Here is a 26788-nt window from a genome sequence, read left to right on the forward strand (position 1 = left end):
AGGACAACAGATCTCCTTCTAGAAACAGATAATTGGTGCCTGTCTGGGTAAAAAGCGCTTCACAAAATGGGTATGTAAGGAGCGAAAGAGCATGCCTCTTCTATACGTTAGTAGAATCATAAGGAGGCACAAACAATTAATTCTTATGTTTAGGATGTGGAGTTGTCTCACAGCGACGGTTTTTCGCTACGTCCAAACTTCACAGGTACTGAAAACTGTACTCGTTTCCTCACACGTTCACATACGCTAGTATCTTTATTCATTCGGCATATTCCTTCGCTCCCATGAATTGGACCATGTCTTCAGTCGCCTGTACCATTTGTATTCGTATCACAACTTCTCCCCATTTTCACCAAAAGTTACAAGTTGTATATAAGGAGAATTTTAAGCTCACAATGTACGAAGGTGTTTATTAATGGAAAAGTAGAACAGGAGTTTGTTAAATATGTGTGTACATAAATAATGTATCGTAGATTGTTTCGCTACGTATCTTAGGATAGAAGAAGGGAGTCACTCCTCGGTTATTGAAGTGGTGAGAATACACACCCAAAACTAGAGCTATAGAGGCGGGGCGGGCAGAGAGGTGGTCCAGGGGTGAGGGGTGGGGGCGGGGGTGCCGTCGGCGGCTCAGTCGCAGAGTGTGGTCCTCGTGTGGCGGCGCCACGTCACAGCAGGTGGCGGCGCGGCGGCGGCCGGCCGCGTCATCCCGTGGTCAGCTCCGTCGAGAAGTCTTCCTCCGTAGGCAGCGACAGCGGCGGGAAGTGCTCCTCCGACCAGTAGCTGTAGTGGTAGCCCTGAGGACACACGGACGTCGTAAGGAAAGCGCAGGCAGGGCTCAAGTCCCCTAAATGAAGACACGTTACAACTAAGGCTGCAACTTTGGAAACAGATATATGAAGAGGTTGCAAAATCAGCTAACCAGTTGCAAACAAAGATTTAGTAGCCATTGACCTAGGTTTCGATATTTATAAAAATATCTTCTTCAGAAGGAGTGGGCCTTGTTACATCACATACTAGGTAAAGAACTAATAAACCTTTGTTAGCAACTGGTTGGCTGATCTTTCAACCTCTTCGGATTTACACAGTTGCTGTTTCGCAGCCATCTTTAAGGTTTTGAAATGGATATATATCACAATCAGCAACTCCTCCCCTGTCTCTGTCTACCTTCACCTCTTCCTAACTTTGTCATTTCTTTCTCGTCCGCTCTCTATATGTCCATCAGTTGCCGTGCGGGATTAGCCGAGCGGTCTTAGGCGCAGCAGTCATGGACTGTGCGGCTGTTTCCGGCGGAGGTTCGAGTCCTCCCTCGGACATGTGTCTGCGTGTTTGTCCTTAGGATAGTTTAGGTTAAGTAGTGTGTAAGCTTAGGGACTGATGACCTTAGCAGTTTAGTCCCATAAGATTTCACACACATTTGAACATTTTTGTCCATCAGCTCTTCTCCTTTTCTTTGTCCATATTCTCCTCTCCCTCTTTCCCCATCTCCTCCTGCCCCCTCTTTCCCCATCTCCTCCTGCCCCCTCTTTCTGTCCATTCGTTTTTCCACCCTTCTATCTCCATTTTCTCTCATCCTTTGTCCATGTCCTATTCCCCCCTTCCCCCCTCTCTCTGACCTTGAGTCTTGTTCATTATTTTTGCCTATCCAGATTCTGTAGTCTAATCATAAGTCGATAAGCCATTAACTAGGACTGTCCTGCTTGCCAACAACACCAAAAACACCATCCGAACAGGCCTCCAAGGCCAAACGGTAGCGACTGGCCGGCGTGTCACCCTCAACCCTTAGGCGTCAGCAGGTGTGGATATGGTGGGCATGTGGTCAGCTAACCGCTTCCCAGCCGTTTCCCGTATTCGTGACCGGTGCCGCTACTTTACAGTCATGTAGCTCCTCACTTAGCCTCACAAAGTCCTACTGCACCCAGCTTGCCAACAGCATTCGGCAGACCCGTACGGTAACCCCATCCAAGTGCTAGCCAAGTCCAACTGTGCTAACTTTGGTGATCTGACGGGAACCAATTTTAACACTGCGGCCAGGCCGTTGGCATATATATATATATATATATATATATATATATATATATATATATATATATATATATATATATATATATATCTCAATGTTCATTAGAGTATTGTGTAAAAATGTAAGAAGGAAAATCACTCTAGATCTTTTCGAAATTATTGGCAATAATTTTTCCCGTCTGTGTATTACGGATTTATTTATATACAATATATATTTTAAAAATAGAAAAACATGCGCATATTCGAGTCCAGCATTTTGTAAAATTCTAAAGCACTCAATGAAGAACTGAAGCAGATTTAAGGTTTTTCACAAACAAACATTTACATTGTTATTGATTTCTCTTCCCCTTTAATCACACCATATATATTTATATATTATGTGTGGCGCTCTAGTAGGTACATAAAACACACACGTATTTGAATGCAGTGTTAACAGCTCAAAGCAATCGGTGAAGAACTTTCAGAGAATGGAGATTTTGTACAAACAGACATTAACATTTTTATTTTTAGAGGTTGACCAGTGTCACCTCATTTTCATTATCAAGCGTTTGCATGTAAGTGGTCGTACTTTTACTGTTTGTTGGCACAACATGAAGTTAAAGAGTGACATTTTTTCAAGAATGCCGAGGCGTGTTCTAGTCAGCGTAGTCAATTCATGACTTACTAATGACCATGAAGATGAATTTCCCACACAGCAAATAAAGATATAGCATAATGTTATACAGTGAACGGAGACATATATTATTTCAACCAGTATCTGAGTGCCGTTGACCCATAAAATAATCGAGATTCTTTAGTTAATTTCTTTTAAGAACTATTTCAATCTAGAGAGAGGCTTGACATTTTACAAGCTAGACCTGAGCGAAAAAATTTCGGAGAAAATTCAGAGATACTTTTATGAGTTTATGAGTATTTTCTTTAGAGGGATCGTGGTCTCGAGCGGCTCACTCAATTCTGGTTAATTCTGACGTCTTTTTTCCGTTGCTCTTTGTATGCCTGCTTTCCTGGCAACATTCGTTAAGAATTAACAATGATACACGGCAGTGTGAAGAGATTAATCGATGCAGCGTTGGCAGATATGTACTTGAAGAAAATGATTAAAACCCTTTGTGAAGTTCAGATGGAAGCTGAAGCATATTGACTTGAATGTGTGACATCGGCAAATAAAAGCAAAACGGCTAAGGATCAAAGGGACTCAACGTATTGATGTATAAATACTGCAGTCCGAAGTAGGTTCCTGCACAAAAATTCTCACAAAAAAGAGAAAATGTTCGGAACACTGCATAAATCATAGTAGTCAACATTCATGTTCATAAAATGTAAATACAATGCGTGAAAAATAAAAAAATGTGGAACACAAAGAACATATGGCCATATGCCACTGTAATCGTAATTACTCGCCGACATAATCGTTGAGGAGTAAAATGTTTGGAGTTGCAATTTTGTGACACGTAAAACGGCCAATAGTCTGCATAAGTATTTTTTTTTTGTTTCGTGTTGTTACCAGACCTGGTAGGGTATGTAAGAGGCGTCATATGTTGCGTGGAGAAAACATGTGAGATAGCGTTATTAGCACCTGGTACATAGTTTGCAAGGGGCGTCGTTGTGAGCCTCCATTTGGCAGGCTCACTTAATCTTGCGTTATCCAGATCTTTTGGGCATTCGGATGTAACAGCGATCCACTGCTGGACAGCATGGAAAAGTGAGGGCAAGCGTACACGTCGTTAGTTTTCCGGCGACCACGTCTGCCCATCACAAGGGGGAATCGCCGTATTGCGCACCAAGCACATCGTATCCCTCATATCTTTGTCTGCTCTCCAAGAACAAGGAATGGACTCCCTGCACTGTGATTTGCCATCCCGCATCATCGGTCGGGGACCAGCAGCAGGCAGACTAGGGAATTGCGGTTCCAAGTGTAGGTCGCCGTTAGCAACACGGGACTAATGAACGCATTTGCAATGGTGACTTAGACGATAAGCATGGACTTCTGATAAATTGCCTGGGTTCAGCGATGAATTGTGGTTATGCAATATCTGGATGACTACCGTCCGCGAGTCTGGTGATAACCTGGGTAGAGATTCCATTCTTTGAAGGATATTAGGAGATTTAGAGGTGTTACTCTTGGTTTCATGGCGTAGGGACCCGTCTGGTATTCAAGGTAACTGTAGGTATTGACTGTGGGAACGCGGATGGCAAAATGGCTTGTTACGGACATCCTGCACCCTCCTGTGTTATCGCTCAAGCAAAAGTATCGTGGCGTCATTTCTCAATAGAACAATACTCGTCCATACGAGGCAAGTGTTTCCATGAACTCTCTGCGTGACGCTGTGCTACTCCTACGGCCAGGAAGATCCCGATATCTGGCCGGAATAGAATATGTGTGTGACCATCTCGGATTTGTACTCTGTCCCAGTGCCGGTATACAGGATATGAAGGAACGGTCACCAGTTACAACCGCTGTGGGCCTGCTTGTCTCAGGAGATGATACATCGGCTTCATGGCACACATGCTGACCGAAAAAGTGAATGCATCCATGTGAGAGGGGATGCAATGTCATGCTGATGGTTCAAATGGTTCAAATGGCTCTGAGCACTATGGGACTTAACTTCTGAGGTCATCAGTCCCCTAGAACTTAGAACTACTTAAACCTAACTAACCTAAGAACATCACACACATCCATTCCCGAGGCAGGATTCGAATCTGCGACCGTAGCGGTCGCGCGGTTCCAGACTGTAGCGCCTAGAACTGCTCGGCCACTCCGGCCGGCCGTCATACTGATAAGTGGGATAATAGTGCCAACTTATTTGTAATTTTGACTCTGTTTTGTAATCACAGAAATAAAATACATATCCTCTCAATCCGTGAAGTTTAATTTAGTTTCCTCACTGCGATCTGAGTGCTTCATATAGTTCTGGGATGGCGAGCCTTCATACATATACATTTAATTCATACATATACATTTCTACAAAGAAATGTTTAATACGGCCATGGCGTGCCATCAAACTAATCCTACAGCTAAATTTTGATACCGCATATTGCTCTATTTATCTGGCCTATTTTGTATGTGTTTATTCATGTGGTACATTATGAACGGATGCTTATTATAAGATCTGATATTTCACAAAAGTCTGGTATCGACTTATCAACGAAAAAAGAAACTAAATACGCCCATATTACAACTGTTTATTTCCATTCAGAAATAGATCGTTCAAACGGCGCTCGTAAAATAAACATTTTTAATTTACCTAAATGAAAGAATAACATATGTGATTCCTGATTTGTACATTCAATGCCAAATAATTTATATTAGTTGCTTACTTTGTAACTTTTAGCAGAATGAAAGCTAAACTTGAGTCAGCTGACACACGATTCCTTAGGGAATCTACAATGTTAATCATTTCCGAAAATAATGACTCACAGGCACAGGTAGATGAAAATATTGCAAGATAGCAAACGTCAGCTTCTTTGGACAGCTATATGTGCCTGCATTAAATTCTAATTTTCTAAATTTTTAATGTCAGCATTTTGTGCTCACATTGCCAGATAGTCTTCTAACTTTGTTACATCTAACCCTTTTTTTTTATGTTTCGATAAATTTTGGAGTCCATTTTGAAACATATTTGAAATCAGACACTTGTATTTCAATTTCTTACGTTTTCAGCCAATAATTTGTACCAAGTTCAGTTTCTGCAGTGAAACTGCATCTGCATGCATCAAAAGTTTAGTAGCTCCAACAACTCTTAAAACTGAGAAATTATCAACGAAAATTCTTCCGTTTAAGAGTATGTTAGTTAAGAAAATTCCTCAGTGATTCTTACCTAGTCTGGATTTTCGTGTAAAATCAAACATTGGTAATTTTCCAAATTTGATAAATATTTGTAGTTTTAGGAAACAATATCGTTATTAAAGTGGGCTATCATAACAATAATTGTTTCGTTTGGGTCTTAATGCTTTAATTCAGTGTGTGTAAATCATTGAAATGAAATGCTGGCACATGTCCGCAGAGAACATCAATCTTGCAAGCCAAGTAACATCAGTTAACTATGAGTATTGCACATCAGTTAACTATGAGTATTGCACATCAGTTAACTATGAGTATTACATAATTTTTCACTCATGATTTAAAAACAGCCTGATTTCTTGCAAACAATCCACATAGGTTTGATGTACGTTGCTTCTACTCAAACAACGAATGTTGTTGCATGTCAGTAAGCCGTTGTACGCCGAGTTAACTTCAATAACGTTTCCATCTTTCTTTTTTATTAGAAGCTTACGACGATGTAAGGTTTACTACTTTTGTGACTAATAAATCTGTTATATTATCAAGGAGAATCAAATCTTCCTTTGCACACAAATCATCTTGATTAATGATGAAATGAATAATAGACTGTCCAATATGCGCTTGGAATGAAGTAAACAAAAAAAAAAAAAAAGAAAAAAAAACTGCGCACCATATTGGGTAGCAGTAGCATTCGCTGTAGAAACAACTTTGCTTAAATCTATTTTTCAGTCAGTGACTTGTTAACATCCGTACAAACGTCTGTGTCCTTAGCAAGTGTTGGTAACGGTACTATCACAATCAATTCTTTTTTGTCGTCATTTTTAAAACAATATCGAAGCTATGAACGAACTTGACTTCGTTAATTTCAATGGGTCGTCTGGTGACCTTCGTGTCGCCATCCCGTTATTCCCTGGGACAAAATATGTGTACACCATGTGTCTGCGTGCAGCGTTATTTGCCTGAAGCGAGCGAAATATTTCTAAATGTTTGCGAATCGTTAATTGGGACATGGCTACAAGCTCGGTATTCAGCTAGTGGGACGGGGAAAACCACCTAAAAGTCACCTAGGCCCGCCAGCACCCCAGCCTTCGTCGTTCATCAGACGGTCGGATTTGATCCGGTTCCGGCGTACCTCCCAGTCCCGTAGCGTCACTTTAACACGTATGACTGTCCGAGCGTGTACCTGTAAATTAGTCTAATAATATCTGCTTATCCATTAATACTGTATACTAACTTACTGCAACTTTCCTTTGGTACAATATAAGGCCATGGTAAAGCTACGGAAGTGCATAATACCAATTTTTCTATTAAAGATACTGCGAGCGACGTTGTGCTAAGAGCACCAGCCTTATGAGACTGCATGTCAGTGGGTGTCTAAGAATCCTGAAAGTAGATTTGTGCGATAGCGTAAATTTGTACCCAACACCATTATGACATTACAGGTCGGACGGACACAACCTCAGTTACCGTTCACTTCGTATCACCAAAGTTGCGCCTGTAAGGTTAGGTGGAGAAACGTGACTTGAAGTTGTGAATTTTCCAACTACACATTGATCATAATAGTTTCCAAGATTTTTTGTAATAATTATCACAAGCACATACCATTATTCAAACATGTCAGGAGGATAGGTTGATAATCAGCTTAAATCAAGAGAGCGCAGAATATTCATGTTCATCATTGTAAATTACTGCCGGACTGCCAAAAACTATATGCCACCCATCTGGAAGGATACACCTTTAATATTGTACAACAATTGAGAACCCTTTGAGTAACGAGAAGGGCAGCATACGTGTCAACTGCAGTAAAACCTGTAACCATGCTGTGCAGCTTCTTCGCGGAACAATATTACTAAGACATGAAATTCTAGTATCTAGCGTCACTAGCACGGAGAGATATATAGACAGAGCTGTTCGATGCTTGTGATGAGGTCTCTCAGTCTGGAGAATTGTTTTATGAAGCTTGTGATGTGGTCTTCTGTCTGGAGACCGATTTATTGAAGCGTCTTCATCTCTGCTTGACTAGTGCAGACTGCAACCTTTTGAATCTGTTCAATGTATTAATGCCTTGGGCTCGCTCTACATTTTTTGCCACTCATAGTCTCCTCCATTGCGAAACCGACTTATTGAAGCTTCAACATGTGTCTCGGCACTTCTCGTAGTCAAGCTGTTATCGAAAATTTCTTTTTTTCTCACCACGTCGCCACTCTGTTACTTCCATGTCAAGTCCTTCGACTCCTCTAGACCACAGTGCAGTCTATACATAACAGTCATATTTAGGCAGTTATCTGACAGCAGTGATGTGGAACAACATCGTTCCTAACAGGCTGTAATTTTAAAGTATCTATTAGAGCTAGTTAGAGCTAATAGCTAGTTTATGGCGTTGGTCTTTTACTACAGAATAACCGAAGGGGGTACACAATCCTTGTAAGGAGTAAAAATTTGAAATTACACGCCTTTTTTTTGTCATCAGTCTACTGACTGGTTTGATGCGGCCCGCCACGAATTCCTTTCCTGTGCTAACCTCTTCATCTCAGAGTAGCACTTGCAACCTACGTCCGCAATTATTTGCTTGACGTATTCCAATCTCTGTCTTCCTCTACAGTTTTTGCCCTCTACAGCTCCCTCTAGTACCATGGAAGTCATTCCCTCATGTCTCAGTAGATGTCCTATCAGCCTGTCCCTTCTCCTTATCAGTGTTTTCCACATATTCCTTTCCTCTCCGATTCTGCGTAGAACCTACTCATTCCTTACCTTATCAGTCCACCTAATTTTCAACATTAGTCTATAGCACCACATCTCAAATGCTTCGATTCTCTTCTGTTCCGGTTTTCCCACAGTCCATGTTTCACTACCATACAATGCTGTACTCCAGACGTACATCCTCAGAAATTTCTTCCTTAAATTAAGGCCGGTATTTGATATTAGTAGACTTCTCTTGGCCAGAAATGCCTTTTTTGCCATAGCGAGCCTGCTTTTGATGTCCTCTTTGCTCCGTCCGTCATTGGTTATTTTACTGCCTAGGTAGCAGAATTCCTTAACTTCATTGACTTCGTGACCATCAATCCTGATGTTAAGTTTCTTGCTGTTCTCATTTCTACTACTTCTCATTACCTTCGTCTTTCTCCGATTTACTCTCAAACCATACTGTGTACTCATTAGACTGTTCATTCCGTTCAGCAGATCATTTAATTCTTCGTCACTTTCACTCAGGATAGCAATGTCATCAGCGAATCGTATCATTGATATCGTTTCACCTTGTATTTTAATTCCACTCCTGAACCTTTCTTTTATTTCCATCATTGCTTCCTCGATGTACAGATTGAAGAGTAGGGGCGAAAGGCTACAGCCTTGTCTTACACCCTTCTTAATACGAGCACTTCGTTCTTGATCGTCCACTCTTATTATTCCCTCTTGATTGTTGTATGTATTGTATATGACCCGTCTCTCCCTATAGCTTACCTCTACATTTTTCAGAATCTCGAACAGCTTGCACCATTTTAGATTGTCGAACGCTTTTTCCAGGTCGACAAATCCTATGAAAGTGTCTTGATTTTTCTTTAGCCTTGCTTCCATTATTAGCCGTAACGTCAGAATTGCCTCTCTCGTCCTTTTACTTTTCCTAAAGCCAAACTGATCGTCACCTACCGCATTCTCAATTTTCTTTTCCATTCTTCTGTATATTATTCTTGTAAGCAGCTTCGATGCATGAGCTGTTAAGCTGATTGTGCGATAATTCTCGTACTTTTCAGCTCTTGCCGTCTTCGGAATTGTGTGGATGATGCTTTTCCGAAAGTCAGATGGTATGTCGCCAGACTCATATATTCTACACACCAACGTGAGTAGTCGTTTTGTTGCCACTTCCCCCAATGATTTTAGAAATTCTGATGGAATGTTATCTATCCCTTCTGCCTTATTTGACCGTAAGTCCTCCAAAGCTCTTTTAACTTCCGATTCTAATACTGTATCCCCTATCTCTTCTAAATCGACTCCTGATTCTTCTTCTATCACATCAGACAAATCTTCACCCTCATAGAGGCTTTCAATGTATTCTTTCCACCTATCTGCTCTCTCCTCTGCATTTAACAGTGGAATTCCCGTTGCAGTCTTAATGTTACCACCGTTGCTTTTAATGTCACCAAAGGTTGTTTTGACTTTCCTGTATGCTGAGTCTGTCCTTCTGACAATCATATATTTTTCGATGTCTTCATTTTTGCTGCAGCCATTTCGTCTTAGTTTCCCTGCACTTCCTATTTATTTAATTCCTCAGCGACTTGTATTTCTGTATTCCTGATTTTCCCGGAACATGTTTGTACTTCCTCCTTTCATCAATCAACTGAAGTATTTCTTCTGTTACCCATGGTTTCTTCGCAGCTACTTCCTTTGTACCTATATTTTCCTTCCCAACTTCTGTGATGGCCCTTTTTAGAGATGTCCATTCCTTTTCAACTGTACTGCCTACTGCGCTATTCCTTATTGCTGTATCTATAGCGTTAGAGAACTTCAAACGTATCTCGTCATTCCTTAGTACTTCCGGATCCCACTTCTTTGCGTATTGATTCTTCCTGACTAATGTCTTGAACTTCAATCTACTCTTCATCACTACTATATTGTGATCTGAGTCTATATCTGCTCCTGGGTACGCCTTACAATCCAGTATCTGATTTCGGAATCTCTGTCTGACCATGATGTAATGTAATTGAAATCTTCCCGTATCTCCCGGCCTTTTCCAAGTATACCTCCTCCTTTTGTGATTCTTGGACAGGGTATTCGCTATTACTAGCTGAAACTTGTTACAGAACTCAATTAGTCTTTCTCCTCTTTCATTCCTTGTCCCAAGCTCATATTCTCCTGTAACCTTTTCTTCTACTCCTTCCCCTACAACTGCATTCCAGTCGCCCATGACTATTAGATTTTCGTCCCCTTTTACATACTGCATTACCCTTTCAATATCCTCATACACTTTCTCTATCTGTTCATCTTCAGCTTGTGACGTCGGCATTAACACTTTTATATAGCATGGTCGTGAGTGTACACGACCTTTAAATGTATACCCAGAAACTACGCATGATCAGCAGTTTGTGGAGACGTATTACCCTCTCCCATAGTTCAATTCCTTCCTATCGACATGGAGCAGTGATGAGGTCACTTGTCGGATGAAATTCTGGCAAAGTATTTCTTTTCTCAAGACCCGATCGACTGCGTAATGGAAATCACAGTTTACATGCCATGTTTCGCTACATCTTGCAGCTACTTCTCTACGTAGTTGCCGGTCAGAGCTAGACATCTGTCGTGGCGTTGTACATACTTTTCAGTGCCTTAATCATAGAAGGCAGTCACTTCTGCATTCCGCGAATTATCTACGCTCGTCTGCAGCTCGTTTTCTGTGTCAAAATGCTGTTCTCACAGCCAACGTTGCAGGTGGGCAAAGAGGTGAAAATCAAAGGGGGCCAAGTCGGGGCTAAATGGAACGTGATTAAACACTTCCCACTGGAAAGTCTGCAGGAAGGCCTTGGTTGCAGCTGCAGTGTGCGGCCCAGCATTTTCATGAAGAAAGGCAGTGCCTGACGTCGAATTTCCTCATCGCTCGTTCCGAGTTGCTCCCGGCAGACGACTTTCTCGAATCGCCTGATCCACTCGCTGACCATTATGGTCGGTCGACAGTCGCTTCCTTCCCCCGACCGCCAGCATCGTAACTGTCGGCTCGTGCTATTTCGAAGTTCCTGCAACACTGCCTCACTTTGCCGTCACGCATGCTATTTACGTTATGTGGGCTACATGATATCAGGCTCATCCTCTCAGCGTGAAGAAACTTCACACTTGGAGGAAGAATATTTTTCTAGGCATCTTTACCTGCTCAGTGTACGGTCGGAACTGAAAAGCGCAATGTTTCGCCATAGACGGACGCGCTAGAGACACTACGCACTACATCTGCGCAAAGAGTCACTGGGTTTTCACTGTGGTTTTAATTTAGCCACCGATCGGACAAAAAATAGCCCTCGCACGCGACTGGCAGACGGGTGCACAGTGGAGACACTTGCCTGGTGGAAGACGGCGGTGCCGGAGTTCTGCCCCACGTGGTGCAGCCAGAGTGGCCTGCTAGCGGCCGTCGCCGTCGCCGTCGCCGTCGCCGCCCCAGCCGCTGCCGCCGCCGCCGCCACCGCGACGCCTTCCGCCTCGCCGGCAGGTCCGGGCCGCGGCGCTGAGCCGGGCCGCAGCACCAGCGTGCGGTTGCGGCTGGCCGCGCGCCGCCGCCACTTGTCGCTCGCGCCGGGCCGCCGGCTCGTCTTCGGCCTCTCGGGCGGCTGCCTAGCCGCTGCCGCTTCCTGGAAACATATCAGCGTCCTTACTAAAAGGCTCTGCAACGGAGCGTCGGAAATTTGTGACACTGTTCCACTTTTTACATGTGACCCAATAAACGGAAAACTGACAGTAGCAACGCAGAAAATATTTGATGCAAGGATGTAACCATTTTACCTAGAAACCCAGGGAATAATAGTCCCACATTATCCAACACATTTCATGTTTCACAACCCCACATCAGCACATGTGTCAAAGAATTAAGGAACCACAGGAGACATGACGCTGAAACAGACTCTAGCCCTTTCCCTGGTGAGCACGACATTGTTATGCTGTTATCTGCACTGAGAGACACAATTGCGGCTGCTATAAAATACTTATCAAGCGATTTTAAGGAACTACGAGGGCTATCCACAAAGTACATTACGTTTTGGAATTAAAAATGAATAAAGTATTGGAAATTTTTTTATTATATACAGATGAAAGCCACACTTAGATACTACTTTTCTACATAGTTGCCATTTAAATTAAGGCACTTATCGCAGCGATGGACGAGCTTGGAAATTCTTTCGTCGTAAAATTCGGCCGCCTGCGCCTTCAACCACGTGGTTACCTCTTCTTGAAGCTGTGGGTCGTCATCAAAACGCTGCATAGCCAACCACTTCTTCATTGCAGGGAATAAGTGGAAGTTGCTCCGTGCCAGGTCGGGACTGTACGGTGGATGAGGAAACAACTCCCACTTAAAAGATTCGAGAGCTTCACGAGTGGCATTTGCCGTGTGGGCCCGGGCGTTGTCGTGAATCAGCAAGATCTTTGAGCCCAACTTTCACCTTCGCTTGTTGTGTCTTGCTCTTCTGAGGTTGTGCAGAGTTTGGCAATACCTTTGAGAGTTTCTTGTAGTGCCTCTTTCCAGGAAATCCACAAAAATCATACCTTTTCTGTCCCCAAAGAGGTAACCACGTGTTTGAAGGCGCAGGCGGCCGAATTTTACGACGAAGGAATTCCCAAGCTCGTCCATCGCTACGATAAGTGCCTTAATTTAAATGGCAACTATGTAGAAAAGTAGTATTTAAGTGTGGCTTTCATCTGTATATAATAAAAAAATTTTCAATACTTTATTTATTTTTAATTCCAAGACGTAATGTACTTTGTGGATAGCCCTCGTATTACGTGAAAAAGTCTAATTTTTGCACTTATTATGATCTGATATCTTCGCTCGATCAATGGCAATTCCTTTCGGTACTCATTATACTTAATGCTGTGCATCAAATCAAGGAAAATATTGCACAAAATTTTAAAGAGATTGCTGCGGTAAAAACACACTGTGTAAATTTCTCTTATGGCTGATTTTAACTCATACACTGAAGCACCAAAGAAGCTGGTATAGGCATGCATATTCAAATACTGAGATATAAAAGCAGGCAGAATACGGCGCTGCGGTCGGGAACGCCTGTATAAGACAGCAAGTATCTGGCACAATTGTTATATCGGTTACTGCTGCTACAATGGCAACTAATCAAGATGTAAGTGAGTTTGAACTTGGTGTTAGAGTCGGCACACGAGCGACGGGACGCAGCATCTCCAAGGTAGTGATGAAGTGGGGATTTTCTCGTACGGCCATCTCACGAGTGTACCGTGAGTATCAGGAATCCCGTACAACCTCAAATCTCCGACATCGCTGCGGCCGGGGAAAGATCCTGCAAGAGCGGGACCAACGACGAGTGAAGAGAAGAAATGGTTCAAACGGCTCTAAGCACCATGGAACTTAACATCTGATGTCATCAGTTCCCTAGACTTAGACCTACTTAAACCTAACTAAACTAAGGACATCACATACATCCATGCCGGAGGCTGGATTCGAACCTGCGACCGTAGCAACAACACGGTTGAGGACTGTAGTGCCTAGAACCGCTGGCCACAGCGGCCGGCAGTGAGGAGAATCGTTCAACGTAACAGAAGTAGAACAATTCCACAAATTGCTACAAATTTCAGTGCTGTGCTATCAACAAGTGTCAGCGTTCGAAACATTCAACGAAACTTCATCGATATAGGTTTTTGAATCCGAAGGCCCACTTCTCCTCCCTTGATGACTGCACGACACAATGCTTTACGCCTCGCCTGGGCCCATATCACCAAAACTTCGCTGTTGATGACTGGAAACATTTCGTCTGGTCGGATGAGTCACGTTTCAAATTGTATTGAGCGGGTGGACTTGTACGGGTATAGAGACAACCTCATGAATCCATGGACCCTGCATGTCAGCAGGAGACTGTTCAAGCTAGTGGAGAGTCTGTAATTGTGTGGGGCGTGTGCAGTTAGATTGATATGGGACTCGTGATACGTCCAGATACGACTCGGACAGGTGACACGTACGTAAGCGTCCTCTCTCAAAAATGGTTCAAATGGCTCTTAGCACTATGGGACTTAACAGCGGAGGTCAGCAGTCGCCTAGAACTTAGAACTACTTAAACCTATCCAAACTAAGGACATCACACACATCCATGCCCGAGGCAGGATTCGAACCTGCGACTGTAGCAGTCGCGAGGTTTCCAGACTGAAGCGCCTAGAACCGCTCATTATTGAGCGTATCTGGGATGCCTTGCAACGTACTGTTCAGAAAAGATCTGCAGCAACTCATACTCTAACGGATTTATCGACAGCTCAGCAGGATTCATGGTATCACTTTTGAAACACGTATGTTGTGCGGCAGCGATGCTGAGACATTGTAGAATCTCTGACCAGAGCAGTTGCGCTCGACTCGCAGTAGCGAGCAGTCAGTCAGTCTGCTGTAGTCAGTCCTCAGTAGTGCTTGGAGTCGGTTGCTAGCAGTAGCGGAGAGCAGTCGGCGGGCGTCGGCACCGCAATGGTCGAGATACAGGATAAGGTATATTGTTAATCAGCCTCGCGCTCAACTAGCAATGTTAATTAAGTGTAATTTTCTGTAAAAATCGCCCCCAATAATAATTTTGATTTTTTGAAAGCAATTTTTTTAACAAAAGTATCATTTGATTCCCTTGCATTTCCTTAAACAAAAAATTTCAGTTAACTTCAAAAAAATTTAGTTATGGCGATACATCTATTGCAAGTTGTGCCGCAGAATAAGAGCAGAATTTTGACATGCAGTTTTAATAAGGTAAGAAATTTATTCTGAATTCGCACAGGGCAAACACCGACATTTCGGTTTAATTGAGTTTTGGTTATCACTGTAGTTTCATTGTCATGAGATTATCTTTCATTATTTAATGGGAACTTGTACTTGAGTCAGATAGCGAGCTTTCATTTAATTGTCTTTGCCATTAATATTGTTGTGGGGAGTTTACACTTAGCTGTGGCTCCATTTCTATTAAGTATTGTCATTCGAAATTTTCCGTGGGGAGGTTACACTTGGCGACACCCAGTCCAGGATCGTATTTCGTTGAGAATCTTTTGAAAAACAGTCGGATATCTGCTCTTATTTGCTTAAATATAATTATAATTTGGCGCAACGCTTTTACTAATTTGTGACTTTTTTCCTCAGATCATCGGCAATTCGTTGCTCTGTTGTAATTTTGTTTGTTGCTTTTTGCATTTGTGCTTATTTGTTTTGTGAATAATTTGTGACTATTGTAAAAATGCCGCGAAAGACTATTAATAGTACGTCGCGAGGTGTAGTGAACGAATTTATCGACTTAAACAACTTGACCGATAGTACTAGTGACACGCAGTGTAATGATGACAATCCTGCGTTCACTGACATTCAATGCGTTCCAACTACTAATGATGACCTTTGTCTTAATGATGAACAAGCGAACTCAATTGTCTCCTCTGTTAATTTGACGAGAATTGATGAGGCGGGGCGCTCTATTGTAATGAGCGCTGCCCAGCTTAATACACCCGGTTTGAAAAATTCAAATAACGTACAGACAAATTTGTGTAATGAAAATGGACAGTGTACTGAAAGTACGACGGATCCATTCAATTCAGAAATAATGACCGACAGTGTACATTCGACTGGCAAACCTTTTTGTAAATCTCAGAATAACCAAATGGTTACAGAAAGCGATTCAATTCCAGATCCACCATTAAACAGCACTGAGAATAGAAATGCTAATTTTGGCTCGGATCCAATTATGGCAATACTGCTACAATTTAAGGAAGAATTCAAACAACTTAATGAAAAACAAGACAAACAGAATAAAAAATTAGACAACAATGACGAAAATCTCAAACAACTTAGTGAACAGGTCAGACAACAGAGTGAAAAACAAGACAAACTTAGTGAACAGGTCAGACAACAGAGTGAAAAATTAGACAACAATTCCAGGCAGCTTAGTGAACAAATTAGAGCCGTTGCCGCACAGTGTCATGACACTAAGGAACAGTTACGCGAAGAAATTGAGGCTGTTGCTCAGGAATTAAGGGAATTGCAAACAGCTGCAACAGAAACACTCAGAGACGAAATTAGCGGAGTCGCTAAACAATGCTCTGAAAAAGCTACACAATTACGCGACGAATTTAAAGCAATGACAGCAGAACTTTCGCGCACAGTAGATGCAAAGATTGACGCGAAATTCGAACAACAGAACTCACAAATTAACGAACGTCTTAGTGTTCACATACAAAACAGTGATACGCGTTTCCGCAAATTTATTGATGATCAAAATAAAGTAAAACGTCAAGTAATGGAAACAATCACTGCTCAGAGACAGGAAGACAAACGCAAAATGTTTGCGAAGGCAAAAACATATGTAGACAATAATATTGCCACAGTGTCCGAGGAAATTAATTCCATCAAACAGTTGAACGCGGAATTACGCGATGAAATTTCTGATCTTAAATCAAAAACAGATACACATACAGCAGATATTCAGACAGTGACAGACAGATTTGAAGAATTAGAAATAACACAGGATTCCGATGTCGTCAAAGCTGACATTAAACAACTGAATGAAATTACACGTAAGTTGCAAAAACAGATTAATGCGTCCGATTCTAAAAACGATGATCAGGCAAAAATACTGACTGAAAAATATGATGAATTGGCCAGTCGTATTGATGCTATTGAAAGTACTAATGACAGCAAATCAGACGACACTTCACCGGTTTCATTTAATCAAACACCGGAATTTCAAAATCTACAGCAGACTATTAATGAGATAGATTCATCTAATAACACATTGCGTCGAAAACTGTCAAGTTTACAGCAGGAAGTAACAGAGTTGAAAAATATTTCGGTTAATAACGCATCACAGCAGACGCCACTTTGCGAACATTTGTCAGATTCGCGCAACGCGTGCAATTTGGGTAATCTACAAAGAGCACCCAACTTTGATTCCGAACAATCACAGTTCAACAGATTCTCTTACAACCATGAACCTGTTCCATCACACAGAGACGATAATTTCGATTACAAACATTTTCTGTCAGTGAGAAAGTTTAAAATATTTAAAAACGACAGAACACAGATTCACCCGCTAGATTGGATACAACAGTTTAGCTTTGCTTTTCCACCGACTTGGCCCGTTACGCACAAACTGGAATTTATTTGCAGCTTTTTGGAAGGCGAACCGGCAACTCGTATGAGGCCGATCGCGAGACAATGTTATTCAGTAGAGGAATTTCAGAATGCTTTTCTGTCAGCGTACTGGTCGAAGACGACACAGCGCGGAATTAAAGATCAGTTAATTAGTCTACCGAACTATGAGAACTCAAATTTTCCGAGTGTGACGCAATTCTTTGAGCACATGGTGCAACAAAACCAGTATTTAAGTGAACCCTATAGTGAATCCGCACTCATTCAACTATGTATCTCTAAATTACCACGCTCATTAAGAGTGTCACTTTTAACCGGTCAACAAAAAGAAAACATTTCGGCATTCAGGGATCTATTGCAGCTTCTAGAAGTGCAGCAATCTGATTATTCTTTTGTAAACAAAAATTTTTCGTATAACAACCAAGGCCAACAGACGTACAGTAATTATGATCAGGGACGTAATTTCAATAGGAAAAATAACAGAGGCTTTAGGAACGACAACTACCAGAACTTTAACAGCAGGCAAAATTCTGATTATCAATATCGCCAAAATTATGGGCAACAGGAATCACATTTTGGTAACAATAGACGTTTTCCGCCACAACAACATGAAAGTCAGCCGGTTAGCGTACCTAACCAACAATGGAATGCACAAGGTCAACCAGGCTTTAATGTTTCGCCGCGTGCACGTGTAGTCCCTGATACAACAAATAGTAACGCACGGCAGCAAGGAAATAACTACGTACAGAGAAGACAGTATTTCAATTCCTATCGCAATGCACCGTATAGGAATGAGTATCACGACAGACGTAAAAACGATGAGCACAATTATCAGCGTACATATAATAACAGCCGGTCCTACCAGCAACAAAATGATCAGCAACAACATATTCTAGTAAATGAACCCGATAGTAGGTATCATCCAGAGCGTAATGCGTCTGGAAGAAGTAATAGAACTGTTCAAATTGTAGAAATGCCACAACATCATCCAGAAAATAATAACACGTCAGATAGAATCTGACTAGATACCGTACAGGACGCATCTTCCAATAACACAAGCACTAGTTTTGACACACAAAGTGTTGTTCACGAGAATGTAATTACGTTTGACGACATCAGAGACACTCTTTTGCAGGAAAAACCAGTTGTTCAAAAAATCATTTCACATCCTGTCATCGAAATTAAAATAGGTTCATCAAAATTTTCAGCAGTAATTGATTCCGGATCACCTATGTCAGTAATAAATGAGGAAACTTTTAACGAATGTAACAAAGAGAACACTTATCCCACATTACCATTAGGCAAAACAAAAGTGAAAGGAGCGGTATCGAGTAAAGGAGTGGATGTTAAATTACAGACGCATTTATCATTTTGTATTGGAGGTCATACTTTTCATTCAAATTTTTGGATTGTTCCCTTGTTGACAACAGACGTTATTTTAGGCATGAACTTTCTGGTACAACACGACGCAGTGGTCGATTTTCAAAATTCTTATTTAATGTTGAAGGACGACAATGTACAATTAGCTTTAGAGTTTCAGCATTCTTTATCTGCGGAAGAACAAACAATTAACCGCACAGAGGTCATTTTCGCAACACGTAACATAGACTGTAATTCCGCATTGTTCACAGACACGTACGTACACAACTATCATACTCCAGACGAAGCTGACTACGACGTAATGCAGATGATTTCAGATAAAGTTAAACAAAGCAGTGCAAATACAGATGACGAACGAACGCAATTACATAAAATTCTTTTACAGCAAGCTCCAGTTTTCGACAACATTCCTGGTACTATGTCCGGTTTTATGTATGAATTTCAGGTGAAACAGCACGACACATTTAAAGCAAAGCATTATCCCATTCCATATATTCATAGAGAACAAGTTAAAAAAGAGTTACAGGATATGCTCGATCAAGGAATTATTGAACCAGCAGTTAGCCCGTACATAAACCCGCTGCATATTGTTAAGAAAAAAGATGGCTCACTTCGCCTTGTACTTGATTCACGTCACATTAATGACATTATTATTAATGAAACAGATCGACCACAGACATTAGAGGAACTTTTACAGAAATTTCATGGTACAGCTATTTATTCTACATTAGATTTGAAATCGGGATTTTGGCAAATTCAACTTCATCCGAATTGCAGAAAGTACACAGCTTTTCTCTGTTTTGGCGACTGTTATCAGTTTTGCAAATTACCATTCGGCTTAACTATTTCCTCTGCAGCTTTTATTCGCGGTTTGAACACAATACTTCCGACAGAACTTAAAGACAGAATTACGACGTACGTAGATGACATTCTTATCGCAGAAGCTAACTGGTCTGAGCACAATCTGATTCTTGAACGACTGTTGCAAACTTTTCATGCACAAGGACTTACAGTTAACCTCAGTAAATCGCATTTTGGCAAAACTTCTATAAAATTTCTTGGACACGTAATTTCAGCAGAAGGCATTGCGCCTGATCCGGAAAAACTTCAAGCTTTACGTGACATTACTGTTCCTACAACGAAGAAGCAATTACGCAGTTTTTTGGGCTTAATTAACTTTTTTCGCAAATTTATTCATCACTCTGCACTAGACACACCTAGATTATGCCAATTAACAGGTAAAAACACTATTTGGTCATGGGATAAGCAAGCACATTCTGAATTCGTGAACCTGAAACATGCTTTGTTGAATGCTCCACTTTTATCGCACCCAGATCTTACCAGAAATTTTTCTATTGCCACCGACAGTTCCAACACAGCTTTAGGCGTACATATTTTTCAGGAAATTGAAGAAGATGGCTCAACAGTAATCAAAAACATCGCATTTGCAAGCCGCATTTTGTCACCTGCTGAACGAAATTATTCCGTTACTGAACTAGAAACATTATGTGTTGTATGGGCTTTTACGAGATTTAGGCATTTTCTTTATGGAAGACACACGACCGTTTACACAGATCACAGAGCTATTCAATTCTTACTTTCGGCTAAATTTACTCATGATAGATTAAGCAGATGGAAACTGTATTTACAAGAATTTAATTTTACGATTGTTCACATTCCCGGCACACAAAATGTTATAGCAGACGCACTTTCTCGTTCTCTCAGCAACAATCAGCAAGACGTCGCAACCAACTTTTGCAAAGCAAACTTCAGTGTCATGTACATTCAGCAAGTAGCATTTGAAAATTTTATTTCATCGTCATTACAGGACATAGCACGAGAGCAAAGCAAAGACAATGTGTGGAAAGAAATCAAACACCTTTGGCACGATAAGAATAATGTTACGATTAGGAACCACTACACTGTACGCAATGACATTCTGTTTCGCCGCTCTCATCCAGACAGCAACAATTGGTTATTATGCATTCCTGACGAACTGGTTAACAAATTAATCTGGTACACTCATTTAAGTTACGCACATTACGGAGCCAGAAAATGTTTTCTTATACTGAGACAGAACTGTTATTTTTCAAACATGGAAAAACGTATACGACGAGTTTTAGCGTCATGTAAAATTTGCCAGAAAGCTAAGTCTGACACAACTTCACACATTCCTCCATTATATCCCATTGTACCTGTTAAATTAAGACATATGGCCGCAGTAGACATTTTTGGTCCAATTCCGAGAACTAATAGAGGTTTTTGCTACATCTTTGTCGCTGTTGAACTCACTTCAAAATTTGTTACCTTCACTCCGTTACGCAAAGCTACTGCTAAAACTGTTTCGAAAGCATTTGTAAAGCATTTCTTATTTCATGTAGGGCATGTGATGAAAGTAATTTCTGACAATGGATCACAATTTCGTTCTGTCATATGGACACGCATGTTACGAGCTAGAAACATTTCTCCGATTTATATATCCAAGTACCACGCCTCTTCGAACCCTTGTGAACGACTAATGAAAGAAATTGGTAAACTGTGTAGAATATACTGCCACAAAAGACATGTTAATTGGGACACACACGTACACTCATTTCAAGATGTAATTAATTCCATTCCAAATGAATCCACTATGCTACCTCCGTCTGTTATACTGAAAAACGTTGAACCACCAAACAAAATCAAAGAGTTAGTAAATTTTCCTACATCTCGTCGATTACGACACCACGAAATAGTTGACATTGCGCTGAACAACATCAAACGTACCGCAGAGCGCCGGAGAAGACAGCAAAAACAGGTTTGTAGACACCGAGACTTTCACGTTGGACAGAAGATATTAGTACGTACACACTATTTATCCAGCAAATTAAAAGGTAAGTGCAGTAAATTTGAACTTCTATACGCAGGTCCATATCGGATTCGCAGCATTCCTCACCCCAATGTTGTACACGTCGAAACTCTGAGAACCAGAAAATCGAAAGGCAACCATCATGTGTCAAACATTAAACCCTTTATCGAATGAAACCACTTTACGATGTAACATGCTATGAGGCCGTTTACACATTTTATGACCACTTATGCAATTATATTCACATGACTAATTACTGATGATTATCGTATTTTTTCTTGGCAAGTGCCCGGCAAGGTAAGGTTAGCAGGTCGCTTTTCTTGTCGTTACACATCAGATCGTGCATATTTTCAGATGAACTTACACATTTTATGACCACTTATGCAATTATATTGACATTACTAATTACTGATGATTATCGTATTTTTTCTTGGCAAGTGCCCGGCAAGGTAAGGTTAGCAGGTCGCTTTTCTTGTCGTTACACATCAGATCGTGCATATTTTCAGATGAACTTACACATTTTATGACCACTTATGCAATTATATTGACATTACTAATTACTGATGATTATCGTATTTTTTCTTGGCAAGTGCCCGGCAAGGTAAGGTTAGCAGGTCGCTCTTCTTGTCGTTACACACTAGACCGTGCATTTTTTCAGATGAACTTACGCATTTTATGAATAATTATGCAATTCTCTATAATGACGCATTAATTTTATCAAATTCTTTCTCCATTGAAGTCTTTAATTATCGCCTCTATTAACTACACAACATACAAGCTGAACACAACGAATGTCACATTTTGTCTTTCTTATGTATGTACGATTGTTTTCATGTTTTGTTTGTATGCACTGTGAACTAGTTAAGGTATAACACACACCATTTGACTTTGACATTTTGCTTTGTGATATCTCAACATCGTGACTGTTTTACATTTTCCTTTTTTGCTGCTGCATTACGATATTCTCTGTACACTTTTTGCCTTTAAACACTGTCTGTGTTTTGAGATATTACGTTTTCTGTCATGTTATGTTGTATGCTTAATTGAGTCACCATTAACCAGTCACTATTTAATGGGTATATGATTTAAATGCAAGACATTAATCTTTGTTCATCAATTTCAGAAATAAATGATGCATACAGGAAATGAATTAAACAGAAGTGGGAATTTCAACTATGGAATAAACGAAAGAAGATGCAATAAGCTAATGAGGACGAGTAAATGGATCAGAATTAACAAGCATTAACCAGAATATATTATACACATCGCAGAATAGCAGTCTTAACTAATTTTTTCTTTCAGAATACAAAGCGATTGATGCAAGCTGTCAGACAGAACTACACATTTTAGTTTTAAGTGATGAAATATGCTAGGGATTAGGAATAGTTGTGTGATGAATAATGAAATGATTTTTGCAGATGATAATGAATGCTGATAATGAACAATGATGAAGAATATGGTACTATGAATAATGAAGTTTTTGTTTACAGGTGATGATAATGATGGAGTTATGATGATATGAATAATGAAGTTTTTCTTTACAGATGAGGATAATGTTGAAGTTATGTATTTATGCTATGTAGTTATTTAAGTATTTGTTGCAGTTTACTTTGACAGCAGGTGTTATATTGCGTAGTAGGATGACTGAAGGTTTTGGAAAGGACAGCTATGGAACACATTTTTTATACACATTTCACTACCTGTTAATTCGAAGTTCACTACTTTTCAGCATAGTCTGCGTTTCTTCTTTCAGTTCAATAATCCATTTTGTATTTTTCTTTCAGGAGAAGCTTTTTATGATACTTACTAAACTTGTTACTTATTATACCTGTTCTAGTACTTGCATTTTTTTTACCCACTTGTGTCTATCATTTATAAATGTGATAACCTTGCTACAGCTGACTCATGACGAATGACGTTACACAATCTTTTCATTTATAGGAACAACCTAGAAGCAATTTTTTCTCTTATTTCTTCTTGCTTTCCCTTCTAATTACCCAAAGCAATGCATTGCTAGCAAAAAAAAAAAAAAAAAAAAAAAAAAAAAAAACAAAATGTATTAACAGTCGCAGATAATGTCACTAGTTTATGATAATTCTGAATAACACTGATCAGCTCTGAATAGTATGTCACTTGAATAATGACTTCTTAATGATACCAAAACATAATTGCCACTATCAATTGTAATGAGAGTACTTATTATGCCCATGCTTATTAATGCTACTAATGTTTTATACTATTCAATACTTGCTGGCCACTGAGTGCCCATAATTAATGTAATTACTTATAATGCCCATGCTTATTAATGCTATGACTGTAATTAACTGATTTTTCTAATAATGATTTCTTAATGATATGAAGAATACTGAATGATGAATAATGTTTTATACTATTCAATACTTGCTGGCCACTGAGTGCCCATAATTAATGTAATTACTTATTATGCCCATGATTATTAATGCTATGACTGTAATTAACTGATTTTTCTAATAATGATTTCTTAATGATATGAAGAATACTGAATGATGAATAATGTTTTATACTATTCAATACTTGCTGGCCACTGAGTGCCAATAATTAATGTAACTTAATGTTTTGTTAGTGTTTTCAATGATGACTTCCCATATTAATACTGAATGATGATAAATATTTTGTACTAATCGAAAGTTGCTAGGCCACTGAATGTTAATAGTTACTTGTAAATATGTCATTTGAATGAGGAAAAATGTTTTGTAATACTCAATACTTGATGGCGATTGATTACCACTCTTGTCTTTAAATTAATTAATGAACATTTTTCTGTAATACTACATTCATGGTACAGAAATGTTCAATGACTAGAGTATGGATACCGCAAACTACTTATGTAATCACTAATCAAGACTTGTGTGTTAGTTAATGTCCTTCACCTTCTGACCTAACTACCTGAAATTATTGTAACATCCATTTGTCTTGTCCATCCTCATTATCATGGAGCACTATATTTGGTTTTTGCACTAATTCTACGTTGGTGTGCCGCCTCTTAAAAGCGTGGTGTTGACACGACATGCTGTCCACCACTGTAGGCGAAGAAACTACTTATGTAATCACTAATCAAGACTTTGTTATGGAGCACTGTGTGCCGCCTCTTAAGAGCGTGGTGTTGACACGACATGCTGTCCACCACCGTAACCGATGAAGACGTTATTCTGGTCGCACTGTTTGATGTACCTGGTATACTGCCAAATGATAGTATGGAATACTACTACGACGTTTCACTGTCTTGATAAGCTGATAAATACTTCTGGGAACGGAACTGCAGATTGTATCACTTAGTTGTGATTCTGTGGAAAGATATGGACTTTCAGTGCAGCTATGTGCAAACTAAAGTGCTACAACCATGATGCAATCCTTCCTTTCCTATCCTAATAGTGAAAATCATTTTTTTACTAACACCATTTATGTTCATGGCATATACATTTTTTTCTCGATTTGTTGAACTCTAGTGCGAGTACACTTGTGTCACTTGTCGACATGATTTTTGCCATTTGTTGTCAAAATACTAAAGACATTTTCGATTTGTTTTGAAGTGCAGTATGTGTGCACTCTTGTCATCTATATTGTATATACTTTTTGTGATTTGATGATTTTTTTCTACTCTTGCGTTTATTTGTTATAAAAATGTTCAAAAGTTTTCAGTGCATGTGCACTTATGTGAATATGTTTTCAACTGAACTACAGTGCCTGTGCACTCTTCTCAATTTTCGATATGATTTGTGTTCATTCTGTATACCTTTTATGATTTATGTCATTTGTTACTCTTGTATATACATTTCGTCTTTTACTGATATGTTCTCCACTGCAGTGCATGTGCACTCATGACACTTGTCAACATGATTTTTTTTTTTTTTTTTTGCCTGTTATGAAACTGCTAAAGAATTTTTCAGTGTGTGTACACTTTATTATCTGTCAAATAATTTGTATATACATTTTCCTGATTTGTTTTGTACTTATATTTTGTCTTGTCTGTAATGTTTTGTAATCGGTGCATGCGCACAACATTTAATTCATGTGATACATCTAAATATTTTGTTAATTAAAGGAAAAATTTGTTACGATGGCAAGTCCAAATGACTCACCATCGCTGCCAAATTTTTGCCCCCCCAGTGGAGGGTTATGAAACACGTATGTTGTGCGGCAGCGATGCTGAGACATTGTAGAATCTCTGACCAGAGCAGTTGCGCTCGACTCGCAGTAGCGAGCAGTCAGTCAGTCTGCTGTAGTCAGTCCTCAGTAGTGCTTGGAGTCGGTTGCTAGCAGTAGCGGAGAGCAGTCGGCGGGCGTCGGCACCGCAATGGTCGAGATACAGGATAAGGTATATTGTTAATCAGCCTCGCGCTCAACTAGCAATGTTAATTAAGTGTAATTTTCTGTAAAAATCGCCCCCAATAATAATTTTGATTTTTTGAAAGCAATTTTTTTAACAAAAGTATCATTTGATTCCCTTGCATTTCCTTAAACAAAAAATTTCAGTTAACTTCAAAAAAATTTAGTTATGGCGATACATCTATTGCAAGTTGTGCCGCAGAATAAGAGCAGAATTTTGACATGCAGTTTTAATAAGGTAAGAAATTTATTCTGAATTCGCACAGGGCAAACACCGACATTTCGGTTTAATTGAGTTTTGGTTATCACTGTAGTTTCATTGTCATGAGATTATCTTTCATTATTTAATGGGAACTTGTACTTGAGTCAGATAGCGAGCTTTCATTTAATTGTCTTTGCCATTAATATTGTTGTGGGGAGTTTACACTTAGCTGTGGCTCCATTTCTATTAAGTATTGTCATTCGAAATTTTCCGTGGGGAGGTTACACTTTCCTCCAGCATAACCTCGGACATTAGTAGAGTCTGTGCCATGTTGTGTTGCTGCAGCTCTGCGTGTTCGCATGTCGCCTACATGACATTAGGCAG

General features: G+C 40.1%; 1 protein-coding gene across 1 annotated transcript in view; it reads right to left on the bottom strand.

Annotated features, from left to right (window-relative positions):
• Nucleotides 1–701: 701 nt before the first annotated feature.
• LOC126199544 (protein O-mannosyl-transferase TMTC1-like) overlaps nt 702–26788 on the bottom strand; it is a 648409-nt gene continuing 622322 nt past the window's right edge. Inside the window, exons 17-18 of the mRNA XM_049936465.1 lie at nt 11839–12123; nt 702–794 (exon numbers count right to left, since the gene is read on the bottom strand). Of these exons, the coding sequence (XP_049792422.1) occupies nt 702–794; nt 11839–12123 (378 nt within the window). The remainder of the gene's footprint in view (nt 795–11838; nt 12124–26788) is intronic.

Source organism: Schistocerca nitens, chromosome 8, assembly GCF_023898315.1.
Source record: "Schistocerca nitens isolate TAMUIC-IGC-003100 chromosome 8, iqSchNite1.1, whole genome shotgun sequence".
Classification (NCBI taxonomy): domain Eukaryota; kingdom Metazoa; phylum Arthropoda; class Insecta; order Orthoptera; family Acrididae; genus Schistocerca; species Schistocerca nitens.